Genomic DNA, 24,555 nt, shown 5'->3' on the forward strand with positions numbered 1-24,555 from the left:
GCAGCCAATTTGGAAAGCAGTATGGAGATTTCTTGGAAAGCTGGGAATGGAACCACCATTTGACCCAGCTATTCCCCTTCTCGGTCTATTCCCTAAAGACCTAATAAGAGCATGCTACAGGGACACTGCTACATCGATGTTCATAGCAGCACAATTCACGATAGCAAGATTGTGGAATCAGCCTAGATGCCCTTCAATAGATGAATGGATTAAAAAAATGTGGCATTTATACACAATGGAGTATTACTCTGCATTTAAAAATGACAAAATCATAGAATTTGGAGGGAAATGGATGGCATTAGAGCAGATTATGCTAAGTGAAGCTAGTCAATCTTTAAAAAACAAATACCAAATGACTCCTCTGATATAAGGGGAGGAAACAAGGATAGGGTAGGGACGAAGAGCTTGAGACGAAGATTTTCATTAACAGGGTTGAGAGGTGGGAGGGAAAGGAAACGAGAAGGGGAATCGCATGGAAATGGAAGGCGATCCTCAGGGTTATACAAAATGACATATAAGAGGAAAGGAGGGGTAAGACAAGATAATTCAAATGGAAGAAGTGATTTACAGTAGAAGGGGTAGAGAGAGAAAAGGGGAGGGGAGGGGAGGGGAGGGGAGGGGGGATAGTAGAGAATAATATAGACAGCAGAATACATCAGACACTAGAAAGGCAATATGTCAATCAATGGAAGGGTAACTGATGTGATGCAGCAATCTGTATACGGGATAAAATTGGGAGTTCATAACTCATTTGAATCAAACTGTGAAATATGATGTATGAGGAACTATGTAATGTTTTGAACGACCAACAATAAAAAAAAAAAAATGAGCCTTTCTGTTTCCATTCACTCACAAAAAGTTGATAAAAATTAGGTTCCCTCTCACATATGATATCTATTTTTTTCATCAGAAGTGAAACTGATACCATGCAAGTATTAAGCTATTAGTTATTGTGTCTCAGCTCCAAATCCACCTTTTATAGTCTACTTAATAATATCAGGGTCTAGGACTTTACAAAGAACATTTCTACATTGCCAGTTGTCATTGCTGGTGTTTTGTGAATGCTGATATTTAAAAGCAAATTTTTGCATCACTGTTTTAAATACTGCAAATGTAATAATTTGAAATTTAACATTACCATTTAAAAATGTGTGAAATTATTTTTAATAGTTAAAAATTATACATTGTTCCATTTGTATTTGGAAATTATATTTCAATTCCATTACTTTCACATAGTTTAATCCTAATTCATTTTTTTTTTATTTTGGGGAATCTTTTATTAATCATCTTATTATATTTTATTGAAGCAAAAATTTAAATAAAATAACTTTGTTAAACATTCTATGACCATAAGTCTTTATGGGTTGATTATTTTATTTTTTATTTACTTATATGTTTATTTTGCAGTACTGGGGATTGAACCCAGGTGTGCCTTACCACTGAGCTATATCACTAGTCCTTTTTGTTTCTGAGACAGGGTCTTACTACTTTCAGGGTCTTACTTACTTACAGGGTCTTTCCTTTCTGAGGCTGTCTGCAAACTTGCCATCTTCCTGTCTCAGCCTCCCAAGTTGTTGGAATGACAGGCATGCACCACCATGCCCAATTTTAAATATTTTATTTTCATTGTAAGCTAGACTCTGTCAGTGAAGTGAGTACAAAAAGGAGGAAAATTTTGTGGGAGAAAGACTAGATAAAATTATCTAAAGACATTAAATTAAATTAATTTCACTAACTAGAAATTTGATATTTAATACAGACCCCTCTTTGCATTACATATTTTTTCCAGTGCTGGGGATTGAATCCAGGGCCTCAAGCATGCTAGGCAAGCACTCTACTACTGAGCCACATTTCAGTCTTGAATTACTTTTTATAATTTCATAGTGCTTGAAAATTTCTAATGGTGTTCTATGGATCTGATCGATCATGATTATTATTAATTTACAACTGATTAAAAATAAAGACACTGTAAATTTTGACAATTACTAAACAAAAAGGTAAACTTTTATTACAAATAGATTTGTTTTCTCTCCCTTTCTTTCTTTCTTTCTTTGAGGTGCTGGGGATTAAACTCAGGGCTTCATGCATGCTAGACATGCTACCACTAAGCAACACCACTAGCCCCATAAATAAATAAATAAATAAATAAATATTGCTACCAGGGATAAAACTCAGGATGTCCAAGTATAGACATCCCAGAAACTAAAAACCCAGACTATCTTTAAATGTCTTTATACAAATAAAATAGTAAATTCTAAATAGGAGCCCGGGGTCAAATAATGAGATCACAATATCCAACATCAAAATTCCAGGAAAAGAAATGTTGGGAATGAGAAAGTCCTTGAAAGTCATCCAATCCAGCTTCATTTCATCAACCAAGATGCCCATACCAGTATAGAAAAGATACATGGAAACACATGAAATGAACTAGATTCTACATGGAAATATGATGTTTTATATAACTTTAAGTTACTCTGATAATATTTTGTAAAACTAAGGCATTGTTTTAGGAACTACAAACTAGCTTAATTAAGCAATGACCTTACTTTCTTGGATCTAGGAACTAAGTCTTTTCAGAATTTATCTTTCAACTTGATGAAGACCAGTCTCAGAGAAGAGGAAACTATCCTCCATGAATTATTAACATTGCCCACTCAGGCAGCTGCTATACTACAGAGAACAGTTTAATTTTCCTTAATAACTAAGCTAACTGAATGTAAATGTGGCCCTTTTGAAAAATACTTTTCTTTAGGCCAAGGAATATACCTCACACTAGCTAATTAATGCCTTTATTTTATGTTTAAATATTACTTATTTAAAAATCACAGGATATATATTCAGTTGACCTTGACGTGGTCTTCAATTTCAAATCTACAAAAGAAAAGGGTGATCTACTTTGTCCAAGGTTACCCTAGAATCCAACAGGAATTTCAAAACAAAAATGCACAATAAGAATAATTTGCCAATTATCTTACCTAAGTCTTGACCATGGGCTCTTTTATTTCCTTGAACATATAGGAGAGAAAAGCCTTCATAGACCTGGACTGTTCCCTCTGGGCACTGGGGTGCATCAGTTGTTTGGCTGTGGCGTGTGATGAGGAATCCATGAGCAATAGAGGAGGATCCTGGAGGACCTGGGGGACCTTGCAATCCATCTGGTCCTGGGGGCCCATCCAAACCACGAGTACCTATTTCCATGAAATCATCAGTATACAAGACTAAGTAAGATCTGACCCACTCTATGGCTATTGACAAAACATGGTGACCTCATTTAATTAGTTAATTTATTCAATATTTACAGTGTCTATAAAGCCATCATAATATTTCATGAGCACCAATTACAAGTAATAAACATATGGTTTCTGTTTTCAAGGAGATCTAAGTGTATTTGTTTTTCCTCTAGCATTGCTTGAAGACATCAGGCCCTAAAATAGTAGGTTAATGAAACTATGGATGGGAAGAAGTGATACGATTGGGAGCCTATATGTAATTTATTCTCTTGCTATACTAAAGTAGTCTGATTCCCATGACCAAATTTCAGCCTGCTGTTTTGTTCATCAAGGAAAAAGGAAGGGTGTTGTTTCTACAGGTCTGCCAGATTCAGTGCTAAAAAAAACCACTTTCCTTTGAATCTGTCTGATAAATTATTCTCAGGAATACCTTGATGTTTAGAAAATAGGGAGAGTGTCCTGTAGAAGCCTTTTCAAAACGCCTATATATATATATTTTTTAAAGTTTCTCTTTGTTTATTTATTGGTACTGGGGATTGAAGCCAGGGGCCCTTTACACAGACCTTTTTATTTATTTATTTTTTTAATTTTGAGACAGGGTGTTATTGATTAGCTGTGGCTGGCCTTGAACTTGGGATCCTCCTGCCTTAGCATCCACAGGTGCTAGAATTATATGTGTGTGCCACCGTGCCTGGCCCCAATTGCCTATTTCAATCTATTATTGGCTTCCCTTAACCATTCAGTCTCTTAATTTGAGCTTACTTAAAAGTTTTCTTTGTATATAGGTGTTTAACCACTATGTACGTGTAGTCTTGGATTTTTAAAAAATTTCATAGCAATACTTGTGATGAGGTTGACACCTACTTGTTTCTTTCCTGGAAATATGAAATTAATGAATTGGAAGGGTGTTGATTCTAGGAAGGCCATATGTATTACAACTCTGCCTTGTTGCCACTGATATTTTTTGCCAATACAAATTATTTATGCTTATATTATTTAAAGTTATCTTTATATTATCTAGAGTTGCTAACATATATCAAGAGTCTACTGAGTTTATGATCTTCTATTCCTATTTTAGCAATCTTACATGAGTGTTTTTTTAAATTACAAGTTGACTCAAATTCTTTTTGGAAGTAGGTTGACTATAGATGGAAATTTAGTGGATACCAGAGTCAATATTATCAGGAGCAGTTTATTATTGAGTGACCTCTAGAGCTCTAGATTAACTAGCCAGCTCTGTTTCTCAAAAGGAAGATCTCAGAGCTCTAAGTGGAGGCCTATATCCTGAGGCCTCCCAGTCTTAAAGACCACCATCAGAAGCACTGTTTTAGTTGTCTTACCTGGTTGACCTGGCAGACCTGGGTCTCCTTTGCGCCCTCCAGCACCATCAAAGCCAGGGAGTCCATTGCGTCCAGGATCTCCTGGAGGGCCAATTGGACCTACAGGAAAAGAAATGGGATTTTCAAATGTGAATAGAATAAGCCTACATCCAGATAGATTTAGCATATGTAAGGTTCTTTTTTATTCCTTTATTTTATTTATTTATTTTTATGTGGTGCTGAGGATTGAACCCAGTGCCTCATATGTGCTAGTCAAGCACTCTAGCATTGAACTACACAGCCCTAGCCAATACTTAAGGCTCTTCAGACACTACATTCAAATTCTGGTTTTATGCTAAATCCAGAGAAGTGAAGAAATAGCTCAGACAAAAGAAGCAGACAAGAATGCAGCCTTAGTTTAAACATTTCATTTGCCTCTGAGGAGATCCCCTTAATATGGTAGTTATACTCTCCTCATCTTGAGAACCAGATAGGAATGCAGGTCCCCACTTTTGTTATCTATTCCACCACATGGAGGGCTGTAACTGCCAGGTACACTTAATTTATGGATAGACTGACACTCATTTAATAAAGGGGAAAAGATTGAAGTTAGTTGTATAATCAAAGTTGGCTGTAAGCATACAGTCAAATGGCCAAGTAGAACAAAGTTAGTTTTAAATCAGAGGGTAAAGTGGTGCAGGTCTATAATCCCAGGGACTCAGGAGGCTGAGACAAGAGGATCACAAATCTGAGGACAGCATGGGTGATTTATAAATATGCTATCTCAAAAAATAAAATAAAATAGAAAGGGCTGGGCATGTAGCTCAGCGGTAGAGCACCCAGGGTTCAGTCCCCAGTACTGCCAAAAAAGAAAAGGGAAAGTAGTCTGGGAAAGTAGTAGGTAAGTGGTCCAGCACAGGCATGAGGCCCTGTGTTTGATCCCAAGTTCCATCCCAATTGCCACATCTTTCTATTGGGTGAGGTGGAGAAAGCACTAGACCATAAGTGCATGTCCATTTCATTACAGTGTTTTTAACATTAGTCTTTCAAATTAGAATGACCAGACAAGCTAAATGGAATACTAGTAGGCCTAAAAGAAATTCTAGCATATGAAATTAACATTTTTAAGAAAAAAGGAAATGGGCCCTGTGGTGATCTGGTAGTTTACTAGTTGCTGAGACTCCAATTATCACAGACAAGCTGACATGGAAAAGGGAAACGTTTAAAATGTTTTTTTTTAATATTTATTATTTAGTTGTAGTTGGAAACAATACCTTTATTTTATTTATTTTTACGTGGTGCTGAGGATTGAACCCAGGGACTCGCATGTGCTAGGTGAGCACTCCACCACTGAGCCACAACCCCAGCCCTGTAAAATGTTTTAAGTAGACATGCCTAAAGACATGATTGACAAAGGTACCTGGTAAACCTTGAGGGCCTGGTAGTCCTGGTGGGCCTTTTAGTCCAGGTTGGCCAGGGACCCCTGGAGGACCAGCATCTCCTTTGATTATAATACTTTGTCCTGAAGGACCAGGTAACCCAGGAGGACCTATGAGGCATAACATACAAATGTGAAGGTGGGGAAAAGAAAAGTCAGAAGAAATGAATGCCAAAGTGACCTAAGTTCGGTATAAGAATTGGTATGAAAGAAACAGGCATTTGACTGCTGCCATATCCAACATAAATATGTTGGGAACACTACCATTATCTCAACCAGAAGACAGAAAAATAATTCTCTTAGGGCCAATAGAAAAAATGGGCACATCATCTTTATTTTTGAGCCTTGAACATAACTCAGTTACTACAAAATCTAATCTAGTATGAAGCAGCAAACACTTCTGTCAGGGGAAGACAATCTCATTCCCTGACAAGCCCATTCTGCTTCTAACATTATTTGCAATTCACTATTTGTTGTACTTGTCAAGGGACCCACTGAACTAGTAGGGAACTGTAGCAGATGCCTTCTTTTATGGTTTAAAGGAAACCTCCATAAGCCTCTTAGCAAAACAAACTGTTTAAATATAAAAATGAACAAACATACATATGTGATTGTTCTTGTGATCTACTCAGCTAAAAGTATAAAAGCCAATAAAATCTCAATTAAAGCATTCTTGTTGATCCTGTATCTAAAATTTAAAAGGTCTGCTATCAACGTTACATTAATAAAATGGTTTATGACATTAGTGAACTGTGGATTTAGATGCATGACAGTTTGGATGAATGATAGAATGCAAACTTTCAAGTTCTTTAATGTGTCTAAGCATCAGTTGTAACTAGCTTCAGGAATAATTCTTACCTGGGGGCCCTATAAGACCTCGTTCCCCTTCAGGGCCAGTTGAACCAGGCACTCCAATGGGTCCTTTCATGCCTGAAAAGAAGGTACATATAATTGCACATTGCATCCAACACATCAAAGCAGCAGAGCCACAGCCTTTACTCAGACAAACCAGAAAACGGGTATTTTGTCCCAAAAGAGTTTCACTTAAAGGGAAACCTCAAAACATCCTTTCAAATACCTGGGAATCCCGGAACACCAGGGAGACCAGGATCTCCTTTCATTCCATTGAGACCTGGTCGGCCAGGATTACCCTAAATAAATAAAATCATCAATATCAATGTTAGGAAAAAAATGAGGGGAGGAAGGGGAATGAGGGTAGAGATAATGGAGAATGATTTATAGCACTGTTTATAGAGTGCTTCTAGGATTCAAATCCCACCTTCACCTGTTATTACATTGTGGGATTATTTAACTTCTTCAACTCATAGTTTTCTCAACTTTAACATGGAGAAAAAATAGTTCAATTACTTTGTGCAGTGGCAGTGATATATTTAAATGAGATAGTTCATATTAACTGTTCAGAAAATTGGTTGGATATGGAGCATGTTTTTAATAATTAGTTAATTATTATTTTATTATTAACAATACTCTTCCTTTGTAGTTTAGATCTCAGGTGGTGAATGCTTGTGTTAGAATCACATGTAGACAAGACAAAGTTTGAAAGACAATAGCAAACACACTGTAGGGCCTGTTATTTAATTGGGTTTGAGACCATGAAAAGTGTGGAGAGAAGAAGAGTAGAAAATAGCTTTAGAATGAGTCTAAAGAAAGAATTTAGAATGGCAAGTTCATTTAAGAGGCGATTGCAGTTGGGTCTGGGGACATATTACTGTAATCATAGAAACTTGGGAGGCTGATGTGGGAGGATTCCAAGTTTGAGGCCAGCCTCAGACCGTCTCAGAATAAAAAATAAAAAGGGCCAGGGATGGAGCTCAATGGCAGAGTGCCCCTGGGTTCAATCTCTAGCACTAGAAAAACAAGAGTATGTACAGGAGGTCTTCTCCTGGTGAAAGATGCTCCTGGGTATTACGTTCTAGAGGCTTCTACAGTAGTTTAAATGTAGAACAATGAACCTCGTAATAGTAGGAATGAAAAGGGGTAAGTCAAGAATGTCCTGTTATGCAAAATATAAGATAATGCCAAATAAAAAGTGGGGAGAAGCATGATAGAAAGTCACAGGATCCACTTCAAAGGGTCTTTCAAATCTGGGACAATGGGAACATGAAAATAAGTAACAATGGTTTAAAAATCTATAAATCATTGAAAAAAAGCAAGAAATGTTGAGTCCCTACTGATCCAAAGTTTGTAAATAAATAGGAGAGCAGGGAGGGCTCTTGCTTACAGTAGGGTTGACTGGTGGTATATGTGGAGGGAATGCTAGAGTTGGGAAAAATTATGATATTGCCACTATCCCAGTAGAAATTGGTTGAGGCAAAATTCACTGATAGATATTCAATGCAGGGAAAATTTTCAAAAGGAACAGCATATTTGCATGATCTTAATGTCCTTTTCCCCAGTTTTGCTTGTTAGTTCCAAGGGGAAAAATAACAACCATAAAGAGAAGAAACTGGACAACAGCTTGACTAGATTATCAAAATTAAAATCACAAATAAGGAGCAAAGGGACATCAGGGGGCCCCTTCTCTTTTACCCTGAGATAGACACAATATCACCCATGTAGTATTCCAATTGATGATGCATAAACTGAATCTAATTATGAATAAAAATCAGACAAAAGAAATTATATTCCATTTTTTAGATGGGATGAGGTTACAATTTTTTGAATTATTAATTTATTTATTGGTACTTGACATTGAACCCAGAGGCAATTTACCATTGAGCTACATCCCAAGTACTTTTATTTTCATTTTTTAAAAAGTTTTGATACAGGGTCTCCCTAAGTTGCCTAGGACCTTGATAATACTGAGGCTGGGATGTAGCTATAGCTACAAGGGCTATAGCTCAGTGGCAGAGCATTTGCCTAGCACATGTGAGGCATTGGGTGCAATCCTCAGCACCACATGAAAATAAATAAATAAAATAAAGGCATGCTGCCCATCTATAACTACAAAAAATATTTTTAAAAATAAATAAATTACTGAGGTTGACTTTGAACTTGTGATCCTCCTTCTTTAGCCTCCAAGTAGCTGGGATTACAGGCATGCACAAGGCACCTGGCTGAATTTTTTTTTTTTTTTATGTTAAGGTCATGAAAGAAAAAAAAAACATAGGCTTAAGAACCATTCCAGATTGAAAGAGACTAAGGAGACATGACAATTACATGATTTGGTATAGACCCTGTACTAGAAGAAGAAGTGCTAAAAAGGACATTACCAGGTCAACTGAAACAATTGGGATATTAAAGGTAGAAATTAAAATACTATTTTGATGAACAATTTTTTGAAATTGACAACTATACTATACAGTTACTTAAGATGGCATTTTTAATGAATATTTTTTAGTTGTAGTCGGACCTTTATTTTTTTTTATTTATATGTGGTGCTGAGGATCGAACCCAGGGCCTCACACATGTTAGGCAAGCACTCCACCACTGAGCCACAACCCCATCCCCTAAATTTTTAAGTCTAGGTAACTAGAAGAAGAGTTTCGATGCCATGGGGAAAAGGTTAGATACTGGAAAACTTTAAGAGCCACTATTTTCTAGATGATATATTTTTTTCCTGCTATAAAGTAACCTTCACAGTTAGAAGACAGCCCAGACTGTCTGTGAAATCTACCAATAATCTGATTGAATAAATGAAAGCAGTTTCAAGGATTCATAAAGAAGTATATGACCCTCTGGATCATTCTAACCAAGGTAGAAAGGACAGGAGTGGATATGCTATTGTTCTGTTTTTATAGGTGCAGACAAAAACTCAGAGTGTCTGTTATACTCATAGTCACAAAGCATAGGTGTGCAGTGGAACTGAAATTTGACCCTAACTGTATAATTTAAAGTCTAAAATATTTCCACTTACCATAATTACTTCCCTATGGATGGACTCATGCACATGCAATGTTCTGATATACATGTCTCCTTTGCATAAATTTGCTTTCACTGAGAGTGAAAGAACCCTTTAGTTGGAAGACTATAGGAAACTTTCCTTCACCATTTTTTTAGTTCACCAGTGAGCAATACTTAGAGCTTTTCAGGTGAACACTAATTAAAATGTTATAGCTTAGAATTCTCATTTTGAATGCAAACACCCATATTCCTCTCTCAAATATCTATTTCCATTTCCTACCGGAAGTCCTGGTGGTCCTTGATCTCCTTTCAAACCAGGCAAGCCAGGTGGCCCAGGTGGGCCTGGGTTTCCCCTCTCTCCTTTAATACCTCCATTTCCAGGAAGACCTCTGGGACCTTCTGGACCTGGTAGACCTTGATAATGCACAACAAATGACCACATTTCAGTATAGTATACAAGTAGCATAAATGTCATTCTTTTAAAATATTAATAATCTTTGTATTAATTTGTGGGATAAAATCGAGATTCCATTTAAATATACAGACTGTTCCTGATGTAAATTAGATTGAGTCATTTTTGCTATTAATGCTGGATTATAGAATAAAACCAACAAATTCTATCTAAAAAAAGGACTCAGGACATACTTATATTTACTTCTGTAATCCTTAACAAAGTGACTTAAACTGAAATGAAAAGAGACACAATGGGGCACTCTTTTGAAATTGGAGAATGCAGATATCAGAATCACCTGGAAGGCTTGTCAAAATCCTGGGCCAGATCAGTAAACTGGATGAAGGGGACTGAGGAGGAGGAAGAAAGGACAGGGAAAAAGAAGAACAATAGAATGATTCTGATCATGTATGTGCATGCAAGAAAGTGACACAGTAGGTTCAGGCATCGGGTGTATCTACAGGACACTAATTTTAAAAATAAAAGAAGTAAACTTAGAGTTTGGATTGAAAAGGGATGACAGGAGTGGAGGGAGAGAAGTGGGAGGGGGAAGTTCTGAGGACTGAATTGGAATGCAATGTTTCACAAATAAAATAAACTCCCTGAGTTGTGATTATGTCAAGTTGTATCCTAAAAAAGTATAACTAAACAGAAAAAAAAATCCTGGGCCCACCCCCAGAATTTTGGCTTCAGTCAGGCTAGAGAGGGGCCCAAGAATTTGCATTCTAACAAAAATCCAGAATAAGCTGAAGCTGCTAGTTGCAGGATCACACTTAAAGAACCCCTGCTGCATGGTTATTAAGGATTGAAGCCATTTGTCTCCCTGTGATTAAAAGTAAGTTACTTGGGACTGGGGGTGTAGCTCAGTAGTGGCACACTTGCCTACCACCTGTGAGGCCCTGAGTTGGATCCCCAGCAAAACAAAAAGAAACAAATGCATTTAAAAAATAAAAAGAAAAGAAAAAACTGCTCTATTTGAAAGAAGTTATATTTATTCAGCTTTTGTTACTATGTAATTAAGATATTGAAACAAATAACTTTAATTTCATTTTAGGGATATGGTTGGTACCTGTAAATATTTGAGAATGTCAAAAATTTACTGATTTAGGGCTGGGGTTGTGGCTCAGTGGTAGACCATTTGCTTAACATGTGTGAGTCACTGGGTTCAATCCTCAGCACCACATATAAATAAATAAAATAAAGGTCCACTGACACCTAAAAATATTTTTAAAAAATTACTGATTTAGTACTCTTAAAATTTATTTAAAAATGTTTTCATGGGCTGGGGATGTAGCTCAGTGATAGAGCTCTTCCCTAGCATGCTCAAGATCCTAGGTTTGATAGATTCATTCATTCGTTTATTTATTTGTAGTACTGGGGATTGAACCCAGGGCCTCATGAAAAAATTCTACATACATCTTGTGAACAAATAAAATAATTTAAAATGGGATTAAAATATTTAGTTTCAATGGGCCTTTATTTTATTTATTTATATGTTGTGCTAAGGATCAAACCCAGGGCCTCACACATACATGCTAGGCAAGCACTTTACCACTGAGCCACAACCCCAGCCCCTGAAATGGGATTTTGATAAGCCTTTTTTAGTGGAAGGGAGTACCAGGGATTGAACCGTGGGGCACTTAACCTCTGAGCTACATCCCCAGCCCATATATATAACATATAATATTCATGCATATAATATATAATGTATGTAATACTTATAATATACATATAATATAGACACATATTTGAGATCCTCCTGCCTCAGCCTATGGAGCTGCTGGCATTACAGGCGTGTTCAACTGTGAGCTGCTAAGCTTTTTTCATTATGCTATGTTTAAAACCTGTCTTTCTAAATAAAGATATTGTTAGAGGAAAGACAAGGATGGTGGGAACATGAGGGTTAAAAAATAATTCTATAAAATGGGCCCACTGTGCTGACTCCCACATGCTTTCTTTTCCAAGAAGCAATTTACCTGTAACCCTGCATGGCCTCAGTGGACAGGATATGTCACACTCCTTGGCAAAATACCTGCTCACTGCAGGAGAAATGCAGGCCCAAAATAAAGTTGATAAGAGGAACCCCAGTTACCCTGAAGGGGGAGTCTTTTGTGACCAGATCCTGAAACTCAGGGAGGTAAGGATAATTCCTCTTAACACTAAAATCTGTAAGAATGTATGATTAAGAATCCAATTAGAACCAATCAGCAGGAGCCAAGGTGACATACAGTTGTCATGGCAACAGGGACATGAAAGTCTGTTGTCACCCTGCTATCAGTCAAAAGTCAAAAAGTGTACCTAGGCGGGAGTCTCTGGAAACTTCCCTAGGATCCCTAATAAAACTGAAATGCAGGAGAGGCCTCAAAGAGCGGATGACTGTTCCCTTTCCCTTTTCCTATCCCTTTAATGAACTCATTCCTGTTACACTCTGAGTGAAATGTCTAAAATCTTTCTGACTTGATCACAAGAATAGGGGTTTGAAGTGGAGGTCTTTGTGCTATCTCATTTTCCCAGAAGGCCCCATCCCTGTAACAATACCAGGTCCATTAAGCACCAGGGAGAACTTAACATTGGCCAAGTATTTTGTCAGCAGACGGGAAATAGATGCTACATATTTACAGAGCGATTGGTGGTTAAGGCTGAGACTAAATATTCTGGACTTAATGATTACAAAGTCCTAAGTAATCAACAGTACATAGCTTACACTTATACATTTTCTCCTCTGGTAGCCTTAGTTCTTTATTGATTTCAACAATAAAATTGAAAATATGTAGGTACTATTATTATTTTTGTGATGTTGTGGATCAAACTAAGGATCTTTTGCATGCTAGAGAAACACTGAACTACAAGCCCAACCCCTATAGATTTTACTTCTATGGAATTATAACAGTCATATGAATTTAGAATACTTAGTTTACATAAAGACAATGGGTCATCTTTTTGCTCTGAGATTAAATTTAAACTTTAGTTTCCTTCACTCTTATGACTCAGAATGAAGAGCTCCATATTAACAAGACAGAATGGATTAGTGATTATGAAACTGGACCCTGGAGTAGAATGCTGGTTAAACCCCAGCAGTATTTCTCATTAGCTGTTTGAACTTAAGCATGATTATTAATCTTTTTGCTTTCAATTTCTTCTATACAATGAAAGCAATATCACAGTGGCTTGGGAGGCTGAGGCAAGAGGATCACAAGTTCAAAGCCAGCCTCAGCAAAAGTGAGGCACTAAGCAACTCATTCAGACCCTGTCTTTAAATAAAATAGAAAATAGGGCTCAGTGGTTGAGTGCCCCTGAGTTCAATCCCTGGTACCCACACACACACACACAAAAAAGAAAGCAAGAATACCAAGAATACCATCTACTTTACTATGTTGTTGCAAGGATTAAATGAAATAACATGTATGAATTACTTAGCACAGTATCTGGCACACAGTAAGATAAAAGTGTTGTTTTTATAGTTATTGTTACTATTATTAATTTTTTTGGTACTGGCGATTGAACCCAGAGGCCCTTTACCACTGATTTACATTCCCAGCCCTTTTAATTTTTTTTTTTATAATTTTGAGATAGGGTCTTGCTAAATTGCTCAGGACCCTGATAATTTGCTAAGCTGGCCTCAAACTTGCAATCCTCCTGTTTCAGCCTCTCAAGTTGCTGGAACTACAGGTGTGCACCACTGTGCTCGGCTACTGTTATTATATTTATTACTACTACTAAAACAGAAAGAATGAACATATTTAAAAATGTGAGCCTGTTTTTAATCTTTCAGTTTTCTATGTAATTTCATTATGTAACACTACTCCATCTTGCACATGAGAAAGATAAAGCAGGTTCACAACAGTGTAATAACTGTCTTTATCATAAACAATTGAATTCAAATAATCATCTTAGCTTGGCAACCAGACAACACAAAAATCGTAAGAAAAAATTCCCAATCGTAAGTAAAAAGTTGGGGTACTTTATACTTAAAAAAAATGCCCAAAGACGTAGTTGCTTAGCTGAAATATATTATATAGGGTTTTACTAGCAAATTTTCAGTTTTATGATTTAGACTAGATGTCAGGTAGCAAATCAGCTTATTAAGGGAAAAATAAACTATCTGTGAATGATCCTGATGACGACTACAAGGTAAGATTTAAGAGGGGGAAAATATTCTTTGACAACTGACCATCTTTCCCAGTTAAGTTACCAGAACTGTATCATTTGAAAAACTAAACAGAAAGGGGGGTGTTGTTCTTTTTGCAATTAAAAGGAAATATTGGGAATTTTAAGTTAATTTAAACCTGCTGCTTAGGGTTCCTTAAATTTATATTAATGAGTTACTAATGACATAGGGACATATAGATTTTATTTTTAACAATATTCAATAGTTTCCCTCTTCCCTTACTGAAAAGAGACAGGAACACATAGATCAGGGCAATGTGAGCCCCCCCTGCTGAAAAAAAATTCAAGGAACTGAAATCAACATGTAGAGATCATAAATGGGCCAGATGCCTGCCTAAATAATTGTCTTAATGAAATATATAATGTAAAAATTGTTTTCATTTAAAATTCAACATATCTCTAAATAGGATTATGTATTATAAACAATCAAAACCACGAAGACCTGATATAATTTCAAACACAATTCTACATAACTCATATTACCTTTACTAGAATGTCAAAACTCAAGCAGATATTGTTTGAGGATGACAACACTGTTCAATAATTTCTGAATTACAGAAAAATAAAGTACATTTCTCTTATCACATATATAAAGCTTAAAAACAACAAACAACAACAACAAAAAAGAATTGACCAGTGAAGAGTCTAACCTTGAAAACCTGGGAAGATCAGAGTTCACCAAAGCCCAAAGATCGATGTTAGCAGTATCAGACATCACACAGTACAAAATAAGATTATGAGTTAGAAATGGTTCACATTATAGCACAAGTTAAACAATAATCCTCTTTGCCAGCATTTCTAAACCTTCAGCATAATGAGTATGCAAACAGAACCATACAGGAGAGTAGAGAGCCAAACCTTTTTAAATTGAGCTTAGTCTAGAGAATAAGCTCCCTGTATTCATTAATTAAAAAGAAAAATGGAAAACTCTACTGAAGACATGTTAACATTTCTATTGTGGTTTTCCAAAAGTTAGATTCTCAAAACATTAAAATTGGCAAAATAGTACCATTTCACTGACAGCCTTCAGTTTCTTTAACAAAGTGGTAATTTTGGATGAATTTATATTAATCTTGGCTTCTGCAATTCTTTCATATAAACAACCCGGTGAAAATTTTTTAATATGTTCAGACTGAGATAATAATTAACTTTAAAGGTCTCAATGACAAAAAAATACATAGATCATTTGTGACAAAATAGAAAAATCAAAATACAAGTATGCCATTACCAATATATCATGTACTTTTGTTCATCTTATTTGAAAATTATTCTATGAAGCCACATTCTGATTTCTTCCCATAATTTATCAAGAGACTTTCTTCTGTGAATTACTAGTTGCCATAAGTTAAAGAGAAAAAGCCTATATATACATGTATACCACTGAACTTCAAAATAAAAGATTCCAATTTTCCAAAGATGTAAAGAGTATCAATGAAGGGGTACTATAAGAAATTCTACATGCAAATTCCTCCCCAAACCACAGAAAATATCACAGATTACTTAATTATTATTCAATGCACATATTAAGACAGGCTATTCACTATTAAAACAAGGATCATTAAATAAAAAGATAAAAGACTACAAATAGAATGCCTCTTGGTTAGTGTTAATTGACTATAAACACAATTTCCTTTTCTTACAAGTCTTGCTATGATTTTATAAACACTTAATTTTAACAGAGAGAATAAATTGTGCTAAAGTACTGATTCCAGGAGTTAGAAGACCTAGGATTTTATTCTTGACTCTGATTATATATATCAATTATATAATCCTCCAGCCTCATCCTCTCAATTAAATCTCTGAGCACAATGGGAATAGTGTTATCTACTGTAGCCTACCTCACAGGATTGTTTTAATGATCAAAGCCGAATTTTAAAAGATAGACTTGAGTTCTGCCAGTTGCAAGGTGTTACAGAGAATACAGAGATGAGTAAGACACAAACTTTGCCCTCAAGGAGCTTACAATAAAAGTATGTTATATGATGTAAGTGCCACATAAATAAGAAACACTATCATCACTGCCCAATAATAAAGCTTTTAACACATTTGATCATTTGAAATTTAGAAAGCTAAAACTGGCTTTTTTTTTTTTTTGCTTAAATTGTTTCTAAACCATGCACATCAAACTAACTTTAAAGTCAGCACTCAGAACAGAGCACAGTCTTGCCATGCAATTAGTTCAATAAATTATAATTTCTACTCAATATAGTTCAGAGTTCAAGTATAGACCCATGTATATGTGACATAGAAGGGCTCAAAACAAGAACTCTTAGAAAAAAATCTCATTGAAATATGACATTTTGGTTTAAGTTAGTAGCAAGAGAAATTTTGTATAATTTCATAGCAAAACTTCTAAGACGTCAATTTTTAAAAGGTTACATTTTAATGAGTTATATGCCAAATCAATTTTGTATATGGGGCTCTCACTTCACTGTTTTTCAAGCGACCTAACAAAGTTTAAGTAGAAAACAAAACAACACTTAAAGTCTTGTATGTAAGTGGTAATTGCTATAGATAAGCTGATGAGTTGACAGGTATTATTTTAAATCTAAATTTTTTTAGATTTCTTTTGAAAAAAATTAAAAATTATTTTGTTCCACATTTTTTGTTGATAGATTATAGTTGAACATAATGGTGGGACTTGTTGTTACATATTTATACATTCACACAATATTAAATCTAGTTTTCACTTAAGTTTGCAGTCTTCAACTATTACAAAGAAGACAACCACAGAGACCAGGTTCGCATAACTATAATTTAGAGCACATTTGGTAAATGGGAAGTTGTTAAATCTGTTTTAAAGTAAATGAGGCTACTTTTCTTTTTTTCCCTTCAAATATATTTTAGTGCCTTAGTAAAAAGAAAACTCGTAGCTGACAGTCTAGTCTAGCAGTCATCAGGGCAGCAGAATTCTAGGCAAGATAGGCAGATCAGGACTTAAAATTACTTCAAAGTACCTTGTGGTCTTCTCTGGATGATAGTTAAATTGCAAGTACTATCTTAACCTTCTTGACACCCATTTAGAAAGACCATGAAAAGCAATTATTAGGGGTGGATGGAAATTTTGAGGTAACAGAAAACAAGAATGTGGATTGAAGGCCCAGTCTGCTATGGCTGAGTGTTTCCTGAAATGGTATAAATAGTTTTGTTCCATTAACTTATATTAATAACTAGATCAAGAGACCAGATCTAAAAGCATCAAGTCATAGGATATGTGGAAGTATGATATGGTACCACTAGAGTTATAGACATTTAACTAAATGTTGGGGAGCCCTAAGTTCCAATTATGCCAACAACCAACAATATTACTTTGAGCAAGTTTTTAAACTCTTTGGCCCTCTGTTTTTTCACATGTGACAAAGACTCCCTCCTTGACCAAATTTGGACAGGTGCATCCAAGAGTTCTCTTCTCAGCTAGGTTTCATCCTTGGGCCTGTGTATAGTCTGCAAGCCCACTTACAGCAAATATCCTGCTAAATCAGTATAGGGAGAGTCCTCCAACTCTCAATATCTGACCAAGTGCCTCATCCTTCACCCTTGGTATCTAAGCCCTTGGCCCACCTTTAGCAAGAATTCCATTAAATCCAGTTTAGCAAGAATATCCCCCCCCAACGTTGATTTTAATATTTTTTCCATCACTGATATCCTTGTTCTGTTCCTTAGTAATAAATCTCTACTTGTCTTTATTGCATCTGGAGTTGAGCTCAGTTACACTCTTCTATTTCAGGAATCCCTTTGCTACTGTAGTAGTCTTCAATAAAATCTGTCCTGCCATCTTTAATATGTAATATGAGTAATTTCTTTTTGATATATATAAAGATTAGAATTCTTCTAGATCTGGCATTCTGTGGTTCAATGAAATGAGACTTTAGGGGAGTAAGAAACTAGGGAATCAATTTGGATAGAGACAGATGGCTTAAGTTTCTTAATTGTTCATTTTGAAAATTATGAATTTTAATTTGTAAGAAGATAAAATGTCCTTCCAGGTTTCAGGTATATACTTTTTTTCTCTTTTAATCCTCTCTAGAAATTTGAAAAGGTCTATTTATTTTAAATAATAGACAATACATTCAAATACTGTGACTTTTTTCACTTCTGATTAGGTGAACATTAATTCTTACTAAGAATTAGCATTTTCCTTTGGATAGCTCTTGATAATTGTTCTTTGTTTTGTACTGTTTACATGTGTGTGATTAAGATAAGTTTAAGAGCCTCTAATTTGTGTTGATTGCATTGATTTTTTTCTACTCTAAGTCTATTAGTTCTTTTTCATAGCAGTAGAATTTAGAATAATGTGACAAGCCAAAATGGGAAGAAGTTTATGCCAAGTCAAAGATTATATATCTGCAGGATCTAATAATACACATTATTGTTAAAAAGTTCCTTTTTGATGGATAATTCAGTTTCTTTTTTGTTTGTTTTTTAGATAACAGTCTCACTATGTGATCAGGGTGGCCTCAAACTCCTCGGATCCAGTAACCCTCCAGCCTCATTCTTTCAAGTAGCTGTGATTATAGGTGTGTACCATTATGCCTAGTTGATAGTTCAATTTCATTTGCATTAACCAATATATGGCAAAGATAAGAAATATACTCTACTACAAAAGTAAGGTAAAATATCATAATACCATACAAAAGCAGTTTGTCATAGATTTTCAACTAAAAGGGACACAAATTTGTGCATTTTGAAGTGGTAAGTTTTCCTAATTAGTTAATGTGGAGTCATTACAATATAAATACTGGGCTCTAAGGGCTGGGGTTGCTGCTCAATGGAAGAGCACTTGCCTAGCATGTGTGAGGCACTGGGTTAAATTCTCAGCACCACATACAAACAAATAAAATAAAGGTCCATCAACAACTAAAAAAAAAAAAGATTAAAAAAAGGAAATACTAGGTTCTAAAAGTTCTCGACAACTTGTAGAGATAGGCCACCATGTAAGAATTGAATTGGCATATATGCTCTTAAATATATTCAAACATATGAAATATTAGATACAAGAGAAGTGTGTGTATGTATATAAATATATATACTCACACACATTATGTATATATACACACATACATAAATATAGGTATATAAATATATAAGAACAGTTTCAAACTTCATGCAGGTATTACTTTGGAGTTAAGGATCTAACCTGGAGGACCTGGATAGGGGTCAAAGTTCACCAAGGCCCAATGTCATCATTAACAAAAAGGAAAAATATCAAAACTGTTAGAAATATCAAGAAACTAAAGCATTACACTAAATACTTTCAAGTTAAAAATTTTACTCAATAGCAGAATATTCTGAAAGTTTACATTCATGCATTTGTATATAAACCAAATTATCTCCATTTAGCATTAATACTTAGCATTAATGAAAATAGCACATGTGCCATTTTGTGAAGGCAAAAATATCATTTTTAAAATAATCACTGCTATGAGCTCAGATGAAGAATAATTAATTCTAAGAGCAACAGGGTTCAAAACTCTATTTAAATTTATAGTTTATAAACAAATCAAGAAGTCAAATACTCATCAGATGTGTTCTTCTGAGCACTTCCATTATTACTTCTTTAAAAATGGTAATTTTTAAAGCATCTTTGTGACTAATGTTTTTATGTTGACATATTTTAAAGTATTGTTCAACAGTGAGTTCTATTACGAGTAAAACTGAATAACCATAATGCTAATTAGAATATATAAAGGATAATAGTTTGGTTTATTTGAATTATCACAAGCAAAACAAGATACTTGCTTCATTTCTTTATATTACATGCAAGAGAGTTAACATGGCTGAGATTTTCACTGGTTTTCTGTAATAGTAAAGAAAGGTAAAACCTTAAATAATACCCTCCAAGGATAGTCAAGTAAGATCAGATAAAAATATGATTTTGAAAATGGTGCCTCTGAACATAGTATGTGATTTCATTTAATTCATATTTTAGAGCATGTTATTAAATTAATTCTAATCACAAGATTTTACTGAAATTTAATGAAAAATTTCACTTTAAATGTACTTTAATAGTAAGTCAGGGATTGTCAAAGGATAAAAGGACAGTTGCTTTGCAACTTTAAACTTAGATTTTTCTTCTTCTTTACATCAGTGAAGGTCAAATTTTTCATTACTAGAAATAGAAAAAATGAATACCAAGTCCCCCAAATTTGTTAATAACCTATCACCAGTGACTGGGCTCAGCAACATTAATCGAGGCTGAAAATGAGCATTTCCAAATTAGTAAAATGAAATGACATAGCACAGACACAAAATGAAAAGGTGAACATTGGATGCAAAATTTAGAAACTAAAGAAGTGAATGGTGTTCACAAGACAAATGAGGTATAGACATGAGGTTGGTATTAAGAGATAGCTAGTCAATTTTATCATGCTGTGATGCCAAAGACAAATTTGATTGCCTAGTTCCTAGAAAAGATTTTTTTTTTTTTTTTTTTTTTTGCTTGGTGACGTTTGCTGCTCATGTGACAGAACCATAGCAACACTTCTGGTATAGACCACAAGCATCTATTGGGTGATCACTAAAATGATTTCTGTGATGACATGCCGAGAAGTTCATATAATGCAGGTGGAATTTTGCTGTCAGGTTATCAATATATATATATAGCTTTATCTTTAATAGCAAGACTAATAAACCACTATTTCCTTTTTTTCCATCCAAGTTGTTTTAGTTTATTTCAACTTTAAATAAATGATAAAGGTAATTACTGAAAAGAATAATTAGATGGCATGGAAATAGATGGAGCTAAGTATAAATCAAACTATGTGCTTATAACAAGTTCTTTTTTTAATATTCATTTTTCAGTTCTTGGCGGACACAACATCTTTGTTTGTATGTGGTGCTGAGGATCGAACCCGGGCTGCACGCATGCCAGGCTAGCGCGCTACCGCTTGAGCCACATCCCCAGCCCCATAATAAGTTCTTACATTATAAATTCTAAAATCTTAAAGACTGAATAACCTGCCAGCAAAATTAAATAAATTGACTAATAAACAGAGCATTCCCCTACCACTCATGAACATACCTGGTCTCCCAGGGGGACCTTGGGGCCCAGGGTTGCCTTTAGGGCCTTCCAGAGCTGGACCTGGAGAACCAGGAGGGCCTGGGGGACCCTGCACACCAGGGAAGCCCTGAAAACCTGGTTCACCCTTTGGACCCGGAAGGCCAGGGTTTCCTGGAATGCCAGGTAATCCTCCATCACCCTTTTGGCCTATGAAAGTAAAATGACATTAGAGAACACATTAAATGGTACTGAATTATAGGGTTGCCTATAAGGCTAAAGCTATTAGTGCAACTAATGAATTCACTAGGGTAATTGCTATCCCACAGTCAATCCCAAACCTACACACACAAAAAAATCATTCTTCCTATTAAATATATGTATCTGCTATTAGACATATTTATCAGAGTATGTATAGAAATGCTGAAATAATAACAGATTGCATCCTGAAAGGTACCCTTTTATTAGAACAGAGAGCAATGGTCACATAACCAGTGAGAAAAAAAGGAGAGAAAAATTAAAAAGTATAAAATATCTGTAAGAATAAGTTAAAGATGGCTGGAAATGATACCTAGAATAAATGTTCTAATTTTAAGACTAATGGAAGATAAGGATCTTCAATGGTTGCTCTGTGTCCCTACAGACCCCTGTATCAAAGATTTACAATCCAGACAAAATGTTCTTAACATTTCTTTCTACACCACTAACACTCTTAAGAGCCATAACAGTTGCACATTAAAGCAATAATTTTCATGTTGGGATCATGAGAAGGATATCAGAATTTCTACAAGATATATTTGTGGTTTGAGAAAAGCCTCCACAGAATAGCCAATGTTTATTTCAGTACAAAAACATATATATCCATATGTCTGTTCAATCTTCCTATTCACTATTTAGTGCTTACAATGATAATAAGCACTAGAGAGGAAAGGCAGAGCAAAGGTAGATATGTGTGCACATATATCCATTCAAATATACAAAACACGTAAACAAGGAGTTTAAGAAACATTTTAATTACTGGTACATATTTCAACAGGATTTCCTTCTGTTATCTTAACATTTTTTTTTCCCCATGGGGAGAAAAGAGTGTTTTTTTTTCCCTCATAGCTAAATGAGTTTCCAAAAGTCTCTCTCATCCCACAATTTTGTCTTCTTTCTGTGTCATTACCTCAGCATTTATCGATGAAGTCAATGAAGAGATATCTACATATAAATTACTTTTATATTAAGTTGCTAAATAAGAAATACTCTAAGGTATAGCTCTAGCTTTCGGTATTGGGGGTTTGTATAGGCATTTTACAACTTCAATGGTAGAGATGGAAAAATAATTGTACTGGAGAACATTTTCATTTTATGGGTTGATTTAGCATGTTTTAGTAAGGTTTACCCGAAAGTCCTGGGAGTCCTGGGGGTCCTGGGATTCCAAAACCTGGTTGACCTATCAGAGATAAAACAAAACAAAAATATCAAATGGATAATATAACTAAAATAAGGACAAATTATTTTCAGACATTAAAGTTTTTATTAAGTGTTACAACATATATCACTGTATATCAGGTAAAACATGCAGAAGATTTCTTTTTTTCTCTTTTTTTTTTGGTGCTGGGGCTCAAACACAGAGCCTTGCACATGCTAGGGCAAGCATTCTACCACTGAGCTACATTCCCAGTCCCAGAAGACTTACTTTTAACACAGAACAATTCTAACATGAGAAAACTTCTATTTGTGGTGTCAAATATGCCTTTATACAATTCTATCTTATAAAATATATAAATGGAATATAGATTGCATAGTAAAACAAATAAATTTGAAATAGCTGAGTAACTTCTTTTGGTGAAAAACTAGTCAAGACAGGATTTGGATTTTTTTAGTAAGAAGGAAGCAGCTTAATCAACAAATATCAGCTGATATTCTCAGGGTGAAGAGGAAGAAAATATTTATGGAGGGAAAAGTATGTGGTTTTCTTAGAAGGTAAGAAAGATGATGTAATTTTTTCATGGATAAAAAGGGTGAATGAGAATAAACAAAAAGGAAATCAGAGCATTAGGAAAAACTAAAATAAATATAGCACCTGGTTCACCCTTCTGTCCAGCTGGTCCAGGAATACCATCTTGACCTGGTTTGCCCTTTTCACCTGGAGGTCCTGGTGGGCCAGGAAGACCTCCACTGCCTAAAGAACAGAATACAGCAGGTTGTATCCATCTTTTTAATTCCTTTTCCTTCTATCCACCCCATTTTCCCATACTAGTTTCAAATAGTTGTATCCAAAAGATATAAAGTGCTTTTGAGACACTCCGTTAATTCATGAAATCTTATGAAAATGAAGAATGAAAAAAGAAGAGGGGATAATGTCATAAAGGAACAATTTAATCACTCCGCATTCAAAGCTTTTGAGTTTATCATTTTAAAATTACTATAGAATATACAAGAGTATGATGTTAGGTGTAACAGGGTATATTATAGGGCTTACATGGGCCAAGATATGTGATTTACTTTAGGAGTCAATAAAAAAAATCTGCTTCACCCCCTCTAAAAAATATATCAGAGCTTCCATCTTCTATTATAGCATACTCAAATCTACTCTTCCAGGAAAAGGTGAGCCAAGAAAAGAAGGTTCCATAAAGATAATTTTAGGTAAATTTATTAAAAGTCATTCATTTTGTTCTTAATATTAAGCACTAAGTGAATGATCAAAACATTTCCATGCTTTGAAAATGTTCACAATTAACCATGATTTGACTTTCCCAAATTGAATATGATAAGTTTTAGTTTTATAGAACAGCAAAGTCTTATTTTTTTATGCTCACCTACAGGACCAGGTTCTCCTGGAAGGCCAGGATTTCCAGGAGGACCATTAATACCTTTTGGTCCAGGAAGGCCTGGGGTTCCTAGAATGAGATGGACATCATTACCCTAGGTACATGTATGACTGCACATATGGTATGACATTATATCATGTATAACCAGACAAATGAAAAGTTGTTCTGCAATTGTGTACAATGAATCAAAATGCATTATGTTATATATACCTAATTAAAACAAATTAATTAATTTTTAAAAAGAACACATTATTTTCTAGATTTAAAACA

At 35.0% G+C, this 24,555-nt stretch overlaps 1 protein-coding gene across 2 annotated transcripts in view; it reads right to left on the minus strand.

The window, feature by feature from the left end:
• Nucleotides 1–24,555, minus strand: part of Col4a5 (collagen type IV alpha 5 chain) — a 220,059-nt gene that overhangs the window by 10,935 nt on the left and 184,569 nt on the right. The window contains exons 38-49 of one of the 2 annotated variants that reach the window (XM_077794062.1): nucleotides 24,274–24,354; nucleotides 23,538–23,636; nucleotides 22,854–22,904; nucleotides 21,491–21,676; nucleotides 19,607–19,615; nucleotides 15,120–15,128; nucleotides 10,132–10,265; nucleotides 7,066–7,138; nucleotides 6,846–6,917; nucleotides 5,970–6,098; nucleotides 4,571–4,669; nucleotides 2,976–3,188 (exon numbers count right to left, since the gene is read on the minus strand). In XM_077794062.1, the coding sequence (XP_077650188.1) occupies nucleotides 2,976–3,188; nucleotides 4,571–4,669; nucleotides 5,970–6,098; nucleotides 6,846–6,917; nucleotides 7,066–7,138; nucleotides 10,132–10,265; nucleotides 15,120–15,128; nucleotides 19,607–19,615; nucleotides 21,491–21,676; nucleotides 22,854–22,904; nucleotides 23,538–23,636; nucleotides 24,274–24,354 (1,155 nt within the window). The remainder of the gene's footprint in view (nucleotides 1–2,975; nucleotides 3,189–4,570; nucleotides 4,670–5,969; nucleotides 6,099–6,845; nucleotides 6,918–7,065; nucleotides 7,139–10,131; nucleotides 10,266–15,119; nucleotides 15,129–19,606; nucleotides 19,616–21,490; nucleotides 21,677–22,853; nucleotides 22,905–23,537; nucleotides 23,637–24,273; nucleotides 24,355–24,555) is intronic. The other variant, XM_077794061.1, reaches the window with a different exon arrangement.

The sequence above is a fragment of the Urocitellus parryii genome, chromosome X, assembly GCF_045843805.1.
Source record: "Urocitellus parryii isolate mUroPar1 chromosome X, mUroPar1.hap1, whole genome shotgun sequence".
Taxonomy (NCBI): domain Eukaryota; kingdom Metazoa; phylum Chordata; class Mammalia; order Rodentia; family Sciuridae; genus Urocitellus; species Urocitellus parryii.